Source organism: Panthera uncia, chromosome B4, assembly GCF_023721935.1.
Source record: "Panthera uncia isolate 11264 chromosome B4, Puncia_PCG_1.0, whole genome shotgun sequence".
NCBI classification, from domain to species: Eukaryota; Metazoa; Chordata; class Mammalia; order Carnivora; family Felidae; genus Panthera; species Panthera uncia.
Genome location: NC_064809.1, coordinates 18,962,620 through 18,979,078, shown reverse-complemented (window position 1 = coordinate 18,979,078; position 16,459 = coordinate 18,962,620). Strand labels below are relative to the sequence as shown.

General features: G+C 39.8%; 1 protein-coding gene across 11 annotated transcripts in view; it reads left to right on the top strand.

Annotated features, from left to right (window-relative positions):
• Positions 1-16,459, top strand: part of NEBL (nebulette) — a 358,160-nt gene that overhangs the window by 296,126 nt on the left and 45,575 nt on the right. For 7 of the 11 annotated variants that reach the window (XM_049626927.1, XM_049626926.1, XM_049626933.1 and 4 more), the window contains 6 exons: positions 1,593-1,703; positions 4,344-4,454; positions 6,428-6,538; positions 11,327-11,437; positions 11,606-11,716; positions 14,652-14,756. The exons of 2 other annotated variants lie outside the window; for them this stretch is intronic. In XM_049626927.1, the coding sequence (XP_049482884.1) occupies positions 1,593-1,703; positions 4,344-4,454; positions 6,428-6,538; positions 11,327-11,437; positions 11,606-11,716; positions 14,652-14,756 (660 nt within the window). The remainder of the gene's footprint in view (positions 1-1,592; positions 1,704-4,343; positions 4,455-6,427; positions 6,539-11,326; positions 11,438-11,605; positions 11,717-14,651; positions 14,757-16,459) is intronic. 2 more of the 11 variants (XM_049626929.1, XM_049626928.1) reach the window with 2 other exon arrangements.

The following is a 16,459-nucleotide window of genomic DNA, read 5'->3' as shown; positions in this document are numbered from 1 at the left end:
CTCTAAATCTGGCTTTGGAAAGTTCTTTGTCTTCTGTTGCATAAATATAGCTCTCTTGACAAAAAGCATACTAAAGGTTTTTTTTTTTCCCCCCCTAGTCATGTGTTGGCCAGTTCTGGTCATAATCAACCATCCTCAATGACTTATTTCAGTAAAATATTTTTTTCATAGAAGAAAGGATTTTTGAAGTCAATTATCTGAAGTAAATAAACATACCCATATTTATATTTTTACTTTTTTTAAAAGAGACATTTTTAGTCTGGAAATGCCCTGGATTCAGCTTTATAACCGTATAATTTTGGTTAGTTCCACATTAAGAAGGGGACAATTTCTCATTGTTCTTTAATAATATCTATAGTTCCTTTAATTCAGAATGTTCTCAATGCAACTTCTTAATCACTTTGTTAAATTTAGTATTTCCAGGACATCTATTGTGGCCTTTTCTGTGTGTGTGTGTGTGTGTGTGTGTGTGTGTGTGGTTCTACATAGGTCATTTGTTGAACCTGCTGTTCGTGACACAAATACAGGTGAGGCAACGACATGCTTCTCTTACCCTCCCTCGTGGCTTGGGAGAACTCCTTAATACAATTACCTATCTCTGCAATAAGTATATTATGAATCTGGAAATGGCTTTTCATTTTGCATTAGTAACAATCTCATGCAGAAATTTACCCTTATCATCTTTGTGATGCAATTTGAATAAAATACTTAGCTGGTAAAATACGGGCTTTTGTTTGTCCGTAAGTATGGACATGGATGGACATGGATGGACAGTTTTGTTATCGGGAGAGATTGGTTTTATAGTCCTAAAGCATGAGTTGCCGTTGGTTTTCAAACGCATCGTTCAAACGTTGGAATTGAGGGAATCTTAGCCAAAAGATGGCAGAGAATGTCGAAGGGGCAAGTGGGGGTATGGATGCCTGCCCTCCACAGCACTGTGCGCATTCCCCTTTTCATTCCTTGTTGTGAACCTAGAGAACAATTTGTCAGGTTGGAGAGAAGACTCCTCACAGTGTAATTTAATTCATATCAAACCCCATAGATGGTAGAGAAATAGTCTCAATGCCAAAATCATTAAAGGAAAATGTGCACCAGCCTCCATTACATTTTAGAGATGGTCTTTGCTGAATTCACATAAGGATAACACTGAAAGGGGTGAGAAGAACCTCAACATTAATGCTATTGTGCTTTAAATGGCCTTCCTTGAAACCAGATTCCCCCCCCCCCCCCCCCCCGTGGATGATCCACTCCCTTTAGCACGAACCAGTCACGTGATTCGCAAATAGCCAACTTTACTGGTTTTCCTCTCCAATCCAGCTGACGTCAAACAATGACACGCTAGTAAGACGTTAAGTAGCCTCACTCAGAGCGCTCTCCCAGAGGCAGTTGGTACTTAACGGTTCTGCTTTTGGTTGGTAGAATTCTAAAATTTACGGTAAAGGTGGAATCGTGTTCTTGTGGCTCTGATGACTCTGAGGGGGCAGAATTATATAAGGAAAACATCAATTTTGTTCTGGGAACTCTGGTACTAATATCTTCTCAACAGTCACTAGTATTTTCTAAATTTAAAATTACGTGGTTTTATTTAACAGAAAGTTTACAGAGAGGATTTTGAGAAGGAGATTAAAGGAAGGTCATCACTCGATTTAGACAAGACTCCAGAATTTTTACATGTTAAGTACATCACCAACCTTCTGAAAGAGGTATGATCTTGCGATTTACTATTAAATATTGTGAAAGAAAGCTAAAGAAAGAACCCAGGAAGTATTTACCCGACAATTCTCTACTGTTTAAGATGTTAATCCGTTCCCCCACTCTCACTTTAACCTTTGTTAATAGAGTTTTTCATTTTCATTAAAAACAGGAAAGCGTGTGTTAATATTTCCACTTAAAGTTGGGGGGAAAACTCACCCAGATTTCCTGGAAAAAACTTGAAAAATATTCTGATTTTGTGTTTGGTTATATCTCGGAAGATCTATAAACAGTTGGTTTTTTTCTGCAGCACCCCTGTAGCATTCTCATGACATCTGATAGCAGAAATGAGATGCTCCAAGGTGAAGGTTTGAATAAACGGCACATTATTTATGAGTGGATTGTGTTCTCAGGGGGACAAATATGTAGCATATAGACCATAGGAACTCGTGTTGATTTTTCATTTTACTCTCAGCAGGATTCTCCCCATCCCCTAACTTGGTGCATTTTGGCTCACAATTAATGGATTACGTTTGTTGAACATTAAGGTCTTCGAACCTAACAATTAAAAATATCATGCTCCTAGTCCATCCGTTTAAAAATTTATTTTTGTTTTTGTTTATTAATGCCTGAAAAGTAACTTGGAGCTCTTCCAACTCCCTGTTTAAATAGATTCTCCTTAGGGGCGCCTGGGTGGCTCAATTGGTTAAGCATCCGACTTCGGCTCAGCCAGGTCATGATCTCACCATCTTTGGGTTCGAGCCCCCATCTGGCTCTGTGCTGACGGCTCAGAGCCTGGATGGAGTCTGCTTCCGATTCTGTGTCTCCCTCTCTCTCTGCCCCTCCCCCGCGTGTGCTCTGTCTCTCTCCCTCTCTTCCAAAAAAAATTTTTTAATAGATTCTTTTCACATTAAGGGGAAGTATTAGAAAACTGCATTTCACCCTGAATTTTGAACTGAAGAAGCTATTCCTGAAAGAAATATCTTAAACCAGTGAAATAAATTCAAGTACAATTACCTACATGAACTTCCTTAATAACTGACTGCCAGTTGGCCTTTACCATTGAACTGCTTTTAGAAATTTAATGTGCTTCACGGTTGCGATGTATGTGGGACTGAACTAGGTGTATAATTTATGGAAGAGTGCTTGTGCTATCCTACCTTTTCTCACTGCCAGTTCTATAAAATTTTTTGAAGTTGAAGGCTAATCAAATGGCAACTTCCTACTCTTATTGTCTTCCATTTAAAAAATATGCACTATTTATATGAAATTTTGAAAGGGAAATCTTTTTCGCATTTATATACAAATGACAGTGTAAGGTCTATTTTAAGGTCCATAAATGACTTTAATGTACATGTCATTGACTTTCTCTTTCATTTCTCTTTTTGAATCAATCTTATTTTAGATTTATTGATTCAGAACGTATGCATCAGGATAGGAAATGGCCCAGAAGACGATGATTAAAAAATCTAATTCAGTTCTTTTAAAAGGACTCTCAGTAGCTTAATGAAATTGTAACTTTTCTAAGTATAAGCACTTAGCTTTAAATTGTCTTTGCAATTTTTACTTTATTATGGTTTTTACATTTATACTGCCATTCAGAATGTTCAAAATATTGTTTCATACTTCATTTCATTCTCCCAATTGCCCTTAGACATTGGTGGAAAAAGTATTTTTATTTTCATTTTGCCTGTGTGTGTGGAATCAAGGCTCAGTTACTTAAAGTCTTTTGGAGGTCACATGACCAAATAAGTGAAGCACTCTGACTTTCATCCAGATCATTGGACTCCAGAGCTCTTTCCGAAATTACATTCGGGTCATTACAATGTCTTGTAGGCTATTAGTTAAGCAGAGGACTAGCTAATTTAATTATGCTGGACAAGGAGAAAATAACATCAAATAAACCCTAGAATTAACTGGAACATGACTTCTTATTATTAGAGGAAGCCTCATCTTTTATCTGCCAAGTTAGTCATAAGTGCGACTTAGTTGAATTGGATCAAGATATATATTGTTTTCATAATGCATTCAGTAGGAAAAAAAAAGAAATTCATTAGCAGAAAAAAAACCCCAAGTTATATATAAATATTAGTAAAGACATTTGGATCTACTTAAAATATAATGTTAAAATAGATGACACTCAAACTATGTATTATCAATCTGTAGGAAATTATTTGGTTTTATGAATCTGAATAAAGTGGGTTTTTTTTTTTTAAACTTTGGCTACATCAGTCCTTTTGATTTTGTAATTTTCAATTCTTTTTCAACTGTGATCTGTTGGTGGTTCATATTTTGTAGACAGCTTTCAAAGAAATACTTCAAATAATTAATAAGAAGCATCCATTCCTAAGACCTTCCTCACCACTTAAAAGGGAGACATCTTTTTAAAATATGGCACCAATATGGTACCAAAATATATTGGAAGAAAGGATGAAAGGGAAATTACTGATAATACTGGAAGCCACCCTAAACATGACTAAAAGAGAAAATGAAGTCTCTGTGGGAAATAAGGAGCGTAAATACTCAAGAGTCTGATTCATTCCCTCTAGAAATATTTTCTCCTTTCTGTGATCTCTAGAAAACATGAGAAACGGTTTATCGGTTAAAGAGTGTCCCGGGAAGTGTTGAACTGTAATGTTCTTGTCTCATAGAAGGAATATAAAAAAGATTTGGAAAATGAAATAAGAGGGAAAGGAATGGAACTTAACTCAGATGTTCTTGATATTCAGCGAGCAAAACGCGCATCTGAAATGGCAAGTGAGGTGAGTATATTTATTCACCAGCTGAGAATGTATGGATTTCTCAGCTGATTTCCTTGTCTGTAAATCTTTCTCCAAGATTACAGACAGTCCACAACCTCTGTGTATGAGATGAATACGAGTAGCTATGTCCTAGTTGTCATTTCCCAGTCGATGAATTAAAAAAAAAAAAAAAGTATGTTCACCATCTCCTTTCCACGTGGCATGAGAACCATGACCGTCTCCCCACTGTAGAGAAATATACATAAACCAGACTAAATAAGAAGCCCGACTACTTTTATGAGATTTAACTTGATCTTTTAAGTAAGTGAAAGGCAGAAGGTTGGGGACGGGCGTTGTGTTCCATCAAGAATTGCAGTACAGTTCACGAGCTCTCCTGCTCCCAGCCCAGCGGAGCCCCCCAGCCCTTACCCCAGCTGCTGGGTGAGCCCACAGCAACCTCTTTGGGAAATGAAATCCGTTGCTCACTTGGCATGGAATTTGTAGGAAGGAATGGAATGCTCCTGAAGCACTCAGTGCTTTCTTGCCTCCTCGTGGTATGTTACTTTGGTGTCGGGTAATGACACTGTGCATTAGAGTCTAACTGAATTGAGCAGTGAGAAATTTAAAGTTGTGTCCCCGGATGTTGGTAACCTGTGATGGTGGTGATGAGGGTGACCCCATTCGTCAGGCTGCAAATGATAGGAGCCCAACTCAAACCCGGTTAAGCAACCAAGGGAATGTTTTGGCTTATGAATAGCGAAGTTCAAGATCAAGTCTCCTTCAGGTTGGAATTCAAATGATGTCTCTCTTCCCTCATCTCTCAGTTCTGTTATCTTCTCTGTTGCTTCAACCTCGGGAGGCTGCCTCCAAGTGATGGCCCCTCCTCTCAGTAGGGTGACTCACATCTGTGCCAGTAATCTCAGTGGGAAGTGAGCATCTGTTTCTTATAGTGACAGTGAAGGTCCTAGGATTGAATCTCATTGGATCCACTTGTATCCTGTGCCCACACCCATCCGTCCTAATCATTGTATCGGGAGCCAGAGGAGTGTAATGTGTGGATGATCTGGTATGGTTCTCATGGTCACTCATTTGTTTAGTTAACTTCTTTGGTAGTTTAGGCGTATCATATTTTAATATAAAAGATTCAAGATTGTTGTGTGTTTTTAAAAAAATGTATACTCATCGTTGGCCATATTCATGTTCTTTAAATAAACTAAAGAAAGCATGAAAAGCCACTATGATGTCTTTGGCTAATACTGTCATCACACATTCTGAAATTAGTAATTCTGTACAGATTTTTCTGTTAGGGTGACATGTGCAGTCCACATTCAGATGTAGAGCTTGTAATCACTTGTCCGTAATGCTTGGAAAAATGGTTTGACTCTCAATGGCAGAGTCCATCCCCATACAGTTGAATGGCATGATGGCAGAAGGAACAGCAATAAATGAGCCTTAGCATATGAAAATAGGAGTAAAAGACCAAAAGAAGCTATCAGTTATTGAACACTTATTCTGCCCTGGACACTATGCGATATGCTCTCTCACTGATCCTCACATGGATCCTGTATGCAGGAATTATTACGCCCATTTTGCAGATGAGTAAACCAGAAATGTTAAACATTCTTTGTGTCACACCGCAGTTGAGAGCTCTGGCCTCAAAGTCAGCCTTCTTTCTCTAGCATCAACTCTCTTAAACCTACCTCTCTATCCTCCAGCCCTTCAGACCGTTGTCAGTGAAAATTCTCACCATGTATGGTAAAAACCTTCAGAGCGTCCTATACTCTTCTTCAGTGAGAATAGTGATACAGTTTTAAGCAGCTCAGAAAATTGAGTTCTAGGTGATCATTCATAGTACGAAGTAAGCTGTATTTTCTTCTTATATATTCAGCCATCTTTTGGTATCATTGATTATAGATAGTATGTTTATCCCCAGAGTGTATGAATATTATGAAATGTAGCCTTTTTTTTCTTTTTCTTTTTTTTTTTTTTTGCAGAAAGAATACAAGAAAGACCTGGAGTCAAAAATTAAAGGGAGGGGGATGCACATTGGCACTGACACCCTTGAAATACAACATGCCAAGAAAGCTTCAGAGATAGCTAGTCAGGTTAGTGGAGCGAATGGTGCAGATGCCTTAAAACCTGGATTTTGGAATTGAACAAATCGTATTAACAACTTGATTAACACATGGAATTTCCCAAAGCTTTGTGACTAGTGTAGAAGTTTGGAATGGAAACCATTCCAAATCATCATGCTTGTTTGAAAATTTACAGTTTCTGCTTTACTCATTTCCTTTAAATATATCAAAGAAAACTTGGGGGGAAGTCATGTTAATAGAACACACACACACACACACACACACACACACACACCTTCTTACCTTATTCTTGTAATACAAAAAATTTCACATTCGTCTAGGCTACAATAAATGTTTTCATACTATGTTTGTTTTATTTTAAAGGATAGGTCACGTGCTGCCTGGTATATCTGTGTTTCCCACTCTCTGAACAGAACTTGAAAACTCACATATTGAGACTCCAACATGAAAGCGATAACCATTTCTGCATGATTTGGTTGCACATTCTTGAAATAATCCCTGTTGACCTCATCACCGTGCCTGAAATTCTTGCAGGGTTAGCATTTTGTATGAAAGTATTTTGTATTAAAGTATTCTATATCATGAATGACCATGTTCATTCACTTAATATTTTCCTCTTCATGTAATACATGTAACGACAGGATTTTAATTTAGAAGTTTTGGCTTAGATGCTATGATATGATAGATAACAGATAACACAGTGTAGGAGTCAGCCCATATGTGTATTTTTTGGAAGGAAATACCTCGGAATCAGTTCCATGCCTCTTGAACTCCTCTAGCAATTGTTTTTAATTTTATTTTTTTATTTTAGGATGGAATTTTATTTTTTTTCTTAACTATTTATTTTTTTAATATGAAATTCATTGTCAAATTGGTTTCCATACAACACCCAGTGCTCATCCCAACAGGTGCCCTCCTTAATGCCCATCACCCACCCTCCCCTCCCTCCCACCCCCCATCAACCCTCAGATTGTTCTCAGTGTTCAAGATTCTCCTATGGTTTGGCTCCCTCCCTCTCTAACTTTTCCAGCAATTTTGAGACTATAAGGGTGTCACTGGAGGGGGTGCCTGGGTGGCTCAGTTAACTGAGTGTTCAACTCTTGGTTTTGGCAGAGGTCATGATCCCAGGGCTGTGAGATCGAGCCCTGTGTTGGGCTCCATGCGATTCTCTCTCTCTCTCTCTCTCTCTCTCTCTCTCTCTCTGTCACTCTCCCTGACTCGCACAATAAATAAATAAGTCAGTCACTGGAGCAGAGAGTATTTGGAAAGAGGTGATTTTGTGAGAAGCATCTGTAAAGAGAATATTGGGGTGCAGGTTAAGGCATGCTGCTCACTTACCTCAAGGCTGAGCAGGGGGGTGGGAGGCGGGGCGGGTTCAGTGGAACTACCCTGAGAGCTGTAATGTGACCCTGGCAGTGACCTCAGGAAGAGCTGGCTCAGGATTGACTCCTCTCGGGAAATCTGTAGGGTAGGAGGCAGCCACTGATTAACTGCCAGGTGCTGCATGCCCAGGGTTAGGGACTGGCCAGGGGGATGGGGTGATTCTAACTGGTTTAGACAAAGCATCTGGGGATGCCATAAGATGCTCGACCAACAGGGGTTTCATTTAGAAATGGTGGAGTTGGGGGACTGCATGCCGAACAGGCGCTTGAAAATCTTTCACTAGACCTCTCCTTCCATTCTTCTCCTGAGAGATTGCCATTGTTGCAAATTTGCTGTAGAACCTTCCAGATCTATTTTTATGTGTAATAAAATAAACATACACGAGGCACACATGGACTGAAAAATCCGTAAATACCATGTGTTTTGATCTGTGCTGTGTTTTTCTCGCTTCGTATTATGGACCCTTTTCCATGTTGCTTCATATAGTTCTACCTCATTCTTACAGGAGGATTAAGCGTTTCATAACATGGATGTGAATACGCAACCATTTACCTTTCGATGTGTCACAGGCATTGCCACATGTAAACGACACGTAAAGTGTGCCAACATGCTCTCGATATTACGTGCCAAAACCAGAACCCTTAATTTTCCCCCAGATCTGCTTTCCTTTTCCACTCCCTTCTCAGCAAATGGCATCAGTGAGGTCTCAGAAGCCACTGAGATTCCTTTTGTCGGCAACTTTATTGACTCCACCCCCAACATGGTTTCTAAATCCATCCACTTTGCTCTGCCCTAGTCCAAGCTCTGTCTTGTTACTCATTTCGTAGATTTAATCGTACTTTTTAGTGGTGGCTTCCTTGGGCCACGTAATTAACTACCAAGAAACTACCAAATCACTACTTACAATTGTCTGAAATTTGTCTCTTTATTAGGAGAGGGCAATATCCAACTCAAGGTACTGGATTGGGGTAAGGGGGTTGGGAGTGAGGGATTCGAGGCTGGAGAAGAGGATTCAAAATCATCCTCATGGGCCTGAGAATTGAAACCAAAAGAAAGCATCCTTGCCCTAGAGAAAACAATGTGGAAAGAACATAAATTTGCGATTTTACATTTTTACCTAAGACAGGTTTCTAAGACATACTCCTTTTATGACATGTTAGAATGTCATGTCTTTCCTTCTAATGGTATAGATTTGTTTTACTCAACCATATGCTGCTTTCAATTTCTCTGTGTACCTTAGGGCTGGATGCTAGTTATTGAGAAGAGGGGGGAAAAAGGCCTGGGGGGTCAGCTGTCCTATGACTGCCCATACATCAGGGTTGTGGTGATGTTATTATCTTTGCAATCCAAAGATCTCATTTGCGTGTAATCATAGCCATGTCCCATTTTACCCAATTGACAGGCTTTCACATTCATTTCAGCCAAACTTTGGGACTTTTCTGTAGTTCAAGGTTTAATTTTTCAAAGAAATGAATGAGGTATATATTGCTACATGAATGACTCCCAATAGTTAAACCCTCCAATACCTATGGAATTGACCATAGGACTTCCTTTAGCCAAGAGGACATTAGCACACATGACTCAGACAGAGCCTCTAAAAGCTCTTGTGCACGGGGGCTTGCCTTTTAGAATAAAGGTGCTATCATGTTGTTTTAAGCCTTCTAAGTTTTAGAGTGTTTTACTGTGCATTAATACATAAATGATGTAACTAGTGTCCTATGTAGTCTATGTGCTTTAGAACGCTTTTAGATTTGAACATTCATATTGCAAAATTAAGTGACATACTTCTACCCTGGGACCGTGGTGGCTGTGTATGATCAGTGCCTCAGTTTCTTTTTTAAAAAAATGTAAATGTGTATTTATTTATTTTGAGAGAGAGAGAAAGAGATCGTGAGTGGAAAGGGGCAGAGAGAGAGAGAGAGAGAATCCTAACCAAGCTCTGTACTTTTAATGCAGAGCCTAATGTGGGGCTCGAATTCACGAAACCGTCAGATAGTGCATGACCTGAGCTGAAACCAAGAGATGGAAACTCAACCAAGTGAGCCTCCCAGGCACCCAGGTGCCTCACTTTCTACATACATTATCCTTCAAATGAAGTGCTTTGTTTTAGGGCCTTAAAGAGGCTTACTGAAAATGGGGGGCTTTTTATAGACATACTGATAATGACTTTTGTGATCTTGCAAGTTAAATACTATTACTTAAACTGTATTCAGAAAAGTGAAGTTGAGGCTCTGAGTCAGTGAAAATAGGCCAAGTTATGAATAGAAGATAGGGCAAAATATAATATTTCTCTGCGATTGAGATCTTTGTTTATACCTTTTAAAATTTAGGATATGACAAATAAGCCAACATTTACTCTATACAGGGAATGTACAAATCTCGATTATGGCACACCTACAGTATGTTAACATAATAGGAAATAACTGTTTCAGAAGAAATTTAATTAGATACAGTCAATTGTTTTCTTTGAACAAAATTTTTCATTGAAGAATACATACGTACAGAAAAGTGTACAACTTGTGCACATCTTGCTCTATTTTTTATGATGAGTTTTCAAATGTGACAAGTCTCTGAGCCATGTTGTGTCTGTGTAATTATGACTGTTTTGTGAGTAACACATAATTCAGTTTAAGCCTCTCAGATAATTTATTGTTCTTAGAACCAAACAGTAGAGGAAGCCCTAGGCACGGCTTGATCTGGAGCCCAGACCATGTGATTCGGTTTTAGTTTCTATTTTCGGGTCTCAGGCGGGCTTTCTTCTGTTTGCAAAGAGGCTTTTCGTGGCTCCTGGGGTCCCCTTCTTCTCCACCCATGTCTAGAAGAAGAAGACAAACTTCTTGATATCTTGTGTAGTAAAAGAATCACCCTTATCCCTGGAGCAGTCACGAAGCACCAGGGATGGGGTCTAATGATTTATGTAAGCCCAAGAGGACCCTCAGACTTAGGCCAGTCTCACCCAACTGCATTGGGGGAGCAGTGAGTTGCCTGTTGGCCAGTCAGGGAGCTAATGGGGGGGGGGTGGGGGAAAGAGGGACGGGATTCCAGAAAAGCAACCAACAATGATTCGCTACAGAGCAAAAAGTGACAGTGTTACAATCACGTTTTATTGATATTCATCAAATGAATTATATATTAACCAATAATTGATCAATTTGATCACATTGAAATATAAAAACTTTCCCCTTGGCTGTGTTCTCTCTCCTAATTCAGGTTAGTAGAAAACAGCCTTCTGATTACTTGTGAATAAGTCACTCCAAGCCATGTTCCTCCCACAAGTTAAAACTCTTCCTAGTTTTGTAGAAATAAAAGAAGTAAGAGTTAAAAGCCATGATCCTGATGCCAAAATGACATCACAGTTTTCAACGGTTTTTCAAATTCACGTGGAGCCCTCACTGCGTGTTTTATTTTCTCCAGAAAGACTATAAGAGAGATCTGGAGACTGAAATAAAAGGGAAGGGCATGCAGGTGGGCACAGACACTCCTGATATCCAGAGAGCTAAGAAGGCATCCGAAATGGCCAGCCAGGTAAGAAACAGATGGGGATACAAGGCTGACATCGGACACAGGGAGTTGTGTATAGAAAAAGCGTAAATGGCGTCTTCACACGTGTGGCTTTGACAGTCAAACACGCAAATATCTGCATTACGATGGAAGCTTAAGCAAAGCTCTGAAGATTATTTTCTGTTCTTTTAGAAAGAATATAAGAAAGACTTGGAAAATGAAATTAAAGGGAAAGGGATGCAAATAAGCATGGACATCCCGGACATGCTTCGAGCCAAGAGGGCATCGGAGATCTATAGCCAGGTTGGTAGGAATGCGTTCTTCTGATATTCAATCACCATATGCTTCATGTGTCTCTAAGATTGATATCTTTTGAGGGCATTGTATTCAAAGTCAGTGCACTCGATTATAAAGGAGCTATTGGCCAAACTTGATTAATCTCACTAACAAAAGGGACAAGTGCTGTAAATTCAATTCAGTGGATGCTACTGAGTGTCCAGGCTCCCCTGTTTGAGTCCAACGACATTTTGATCTTTTTATTTTTATTTTTTGACTCTGCACACTTGAATCCAGTGCTCCCATTACAGAAAGTGATTACAAAATGAGTTTGTCTCTTAACCATTTCCTAATGCATATTATCCTTAAAACAATCAGCTCCAACTAAGAGTGAGTAAAACCACACAAGGTGGAAGGTGAAATAGAATATTAACTAAAAATTAAGAGAAGAACTGTTTTCTTGGTAAGATTTAATTTACCAAGTGTACCTACCTGTCACGTGTCCTCTAGAAAACCCTTTAGAAAAAAAAAAAAAACTCTCATAGAAAAGCTGGATATGAATATGACCACAAAAGACTGTATGCAATGGAAGAAGAAGTTCTTGATAAAATCTGATCCGGGCAAAAAAATTCATTAGTGAATATTGTCTTTGCTATCCAATGTACAAGGAAAAGAGTGCATCCCAATGGAAAAAAAAAAATAATAAAAGGGGAATGAAAAATTAAAATGGTTATAGAAAACTGACCAAGGAATTACATTTGATTAACGGGATTTATGAAGAAGATACTTTTCAACAAAATCTGACCAAATTTGTTAACCTTCCAGTTAAAACATAAGCAGTGGGTCCAAACACCTCTTGGTGCAAAAGGGGGTGTCCTGATGGCCGTCAAATGCCAGAGGACTTGTGTGCTTCGCGGCCTCCTCAGATGATACAGCTGTTGGATGGTCCTGAAGTGCGTGTTCATCTGTCCTCAATGTCTCATGCTGGCACATGAACTTGTAGAAGTTGGCTATATCAGCTGACTAAACTTAGAAGTAAATACGTAAAATAGACAAATGGCCATTGGAATCAGTGGAGGAAATTTACTGTGTCTAGAATGCCAATCTCATTCATTCATTCAGAAAATACTTTCATTTACATGCAAAACTAGACCTGGTTTTGCCCTTGGGGAACTGCAGACTAATCTAATAATCAATAATCATGCAAATATTACAAAGCGTGATGTGTGCCACCAGGAAGTAAGGCTTCGGGCGTAAAGGCTTTCCATAGGAAGTGACACCTGAACCATCAGAATTCCTGCTTTAACTTGATAGCATTGCTTTTGTGTATGTGTGACAGAAGGATACATCTAACTTCAAGGAGTTTTAATTATTTAGGATACAGTTGTAATGATGCTGTGCTGAGTCTCAATAATAATTACCTTTCTTCACAAGCCGCCGCATGCCATCATGGCTAACTTTGCTGGCTCTAGACCCAGAGTGCCTGGGTTCAAATCCCTGCTCTGACACTCCTTAGCTCGTGTCTCAGTTTCCCCATCTGTAAGGGGAGACAGTGATAGTATCTGCTTGTGGGGTTGATTCGGTGTGTTAATGCGGGTCTCGGACCAAACCTACAATGTAAAAATGCTGGTACTCAGAGAAGGTATTGGAGCTCTCAGTAGTAATACATTTACTAGACAGAAGAATTGAGATTTTTATCTCAACTACAGAAATCCTAGTACCTTTCCATTATACAAATGTCTCTTTTTCTGAAGTAGGAAGCAAAAAGCTTAAATCCAGAAGCGTGAGAAATAGCGGGTGGAGAGAGCCAGCTTACTTGCAGGAGCTCTAGGGGCTCCTTTGAACAGGGACCGGGCTGCTCATCAAAGAGTAGGTTTCTTCTGTGTTCTCGTCACCAATTCCAATGCATGTATGTGGAGGCTTCCCCACCCCGACGGCCAGTTCTCAGACACCAGTCGGGTATGGGAGAATTCAGCTCATCTCTGACCCCATCTACTGGAAGACAGCACCAAGTTCCATAGGTTGAGGGTTCAGTCCTACGGGACTGTCCCCCTCCCCTCTTCAGATACCAGTTGCAAGCTGTCTGTCACCCGTGCTTTTGACCAACAGGCTATAGACCAGAGGTTCCTGGGACCCCCCCCCCCCACCTTCCTTGGGTCTGATTCATTTGCTAGGGCAGCCCACAGAACTCAGAAACATTTTACTGACTAGATCAGTGGGTTATTATAAAAAGTTATAACTCAGAACAGCCAGATGGAAGAGGGCACGGGGAAAGGTCGCAGAACTTCCAAGCCCCCTCCAGGTTCATTCACCATTTCCCCCAGATCTCCAAATGTTCACCAACCCGGAAGCTCTCTGAACCCTCTCCTTCTGGGTTTTTATGGAGGCTCCATTACATAGGCATGACTGATGAACTCATTGGCAATTGGTGACAATTCAGCCTCCAGCCCCTCTGCCATCCCCAGAGGTTGGGGGTTGGGACTGAAAGGTCCAACCCTCTAATCACAAGTTTGGTTTCCTTGGCAACCAGTCTCATACTTCAGTGTGTCCAAATACCATTTCGTTAGCATAGCAAGAGATACCTTCATCACTCTCACCACAAGAAATTCTGAGGGTTTTAGGAGTTCTGTGCAAGAAATAGGGACAAAGACCATAGATATATCTTATTATAAATCACAATATCACAAGGTTCTAAACTTAGGAGTGACATAGAGGCCAAGCCCTCCAGAGGCCTTTGAATGGACTAGGATGGGGACCATCGCCTGAGAAGAGGGGAGGCCGCTTTTCTACTCTGTTTTCTTACTCTGTTTGCTTACTCCCTTGATTTTTGCTGTCACCTCAACAACTGCTTTGAATCAACATATATGGAAGAGGCATCATTTTCTTTCTATCTCTCATGCCTGTGGGCACACACAAACGCACACACAGTTTCAGATTCATGTTAAGCTGTTTCTATTTCTAGAAAAAGTATAAAGACAAAGCAGAGAAGATGCTTTCTAACTATTCTTCAGTGGCAGATAGTCCTGAAATGCAGAGAATCAAGACAACTCAACAAAACATTAGTGCGGTGAGTAGTAATTCCCTGACAGTTGCCACCTTGAAATTTTGTTTCCGTTAGGAGGGCCTTTGTTCCTCATTGTCTGATTGTGGCATTGTTTGAATTTTCTGTCAAACATATTATCTTTACTTCTTTAACATAATAAGAGTACTTTTAAAGAACCAAAATTCGGGGCGCCTGGGTGGCTCAGTCGGTTAAGCATCTGACTTCTGCTCAGATCATGATCTCACAGTTTGTGAGTTCGAGCCCCGCATCGGGCTCTGTGCTAACAGCTCAGAGCCTGGAGCCTGCTTCGGAGTCTGTGTCTCCCTCTCTCTTTGCCCCTCCCATGCTCACGCTCTGTCTCTCAATAATAAGTAAACGTTAAAATAAAACATTTTTTAAAGAACTAAAATTCAACCAAGTAAATTTAGAGATCTAATTGGTTTTATTCAACGATTCAGGAATCAGGAGGCATCCCATCTAACAAATAAATAGAGGATGATCGGTAGAGAGGTACAAAATGTAAGGCCTTTATAGGCCAAAGCTGCAGGACAAGGAAGTTATTAGCAAGAGAAAAGACAGGATTGCTTCAGACAAGGTCTCCTTCCCTAGGAAAAGGGTGGGGGTCTATCATGCAGATTACCTCTCTAGCGCTGATCAGGAAATTCCAGGCTGATTGGTTTAAAATTCTGCTCTTGGGAGAGGCTGAAACTGCAATTAGGTTAGGTATTAAGTCTTGATGGGGTTTAACATAAGTGACTCCATTTTGGGCCTCTTGTTTGTTCTTTAATAGTACCAAATGTTCTTACAAGGTATAATTTATCATGATTGTTTTGGAATTACAAATTCACATCTTCTTCTTTGGTATAAGCAAGAGTTCTTTTTAACTGAAATTTAAAATTTTACTGAGGAAAGAGGTCTTAATCTTCTACACAGATTTTACTTCAAAGAGGAGAATAACCATATGAAGTGATTTTCTTGCAGGTCACTGATTTAAAATGATAATGTATTTAGGGATTTACTAGTTTGTAACCAATTCTTAAACTTTCATATTTTTTATTTTCAGGGATAGGAATTAAGGGACTGGGTCTACATTTAATGGATATATAAATTTGAATTATAAAATTATAAAAATTGACCAAACAGCCAATATTTTTATGTAGAACTAGCTCATTAGTCCTTTAGGAGTTAAGCAGATGTCTCATCAAACTGTAATTGTGTTAAGTCTGAGGGCTTTTGGAATCTTTTCTACTTTGAAATAAATTGGCAAGCTCCAAACCTCAAGGTGTGCTAGACAGACGCCTCTGGGGCTTTCAAAGCAGGTGTGCTAATAAATGGAAAAGTCTGGCTGGAAGGGAAGATCTGGGAAAAAAGCTGTTTGCACCCTTATCTCCTGTGATTCCATGGTATTCTAGATTTTTATCTTGTGGAGGAAAACATCTCTGGGGCCTACTCTCCTACCCCCACCAGGGCCTCCTGGATCACTTAGTCTCAACAGAGGGAGTGGTTCTGTCCTCACATGCTTTTCTTACAATTGTTCTATTATTCTGTAAACATTTTTTTTTGTTTTGTTTTGCTTTGTCTTTTAAAATATTTATTTATTTATTTATGAGACAGAGGAAGGCAGAATACGAGTGGGGGCGGGGGGCGGGCAGAGAAAGAGAGGGAGACACAGAATCCGAAGTAGGTTCCAGGTTCTGAGCTGTCAGCACAGAGCCCAACGCAGGGCT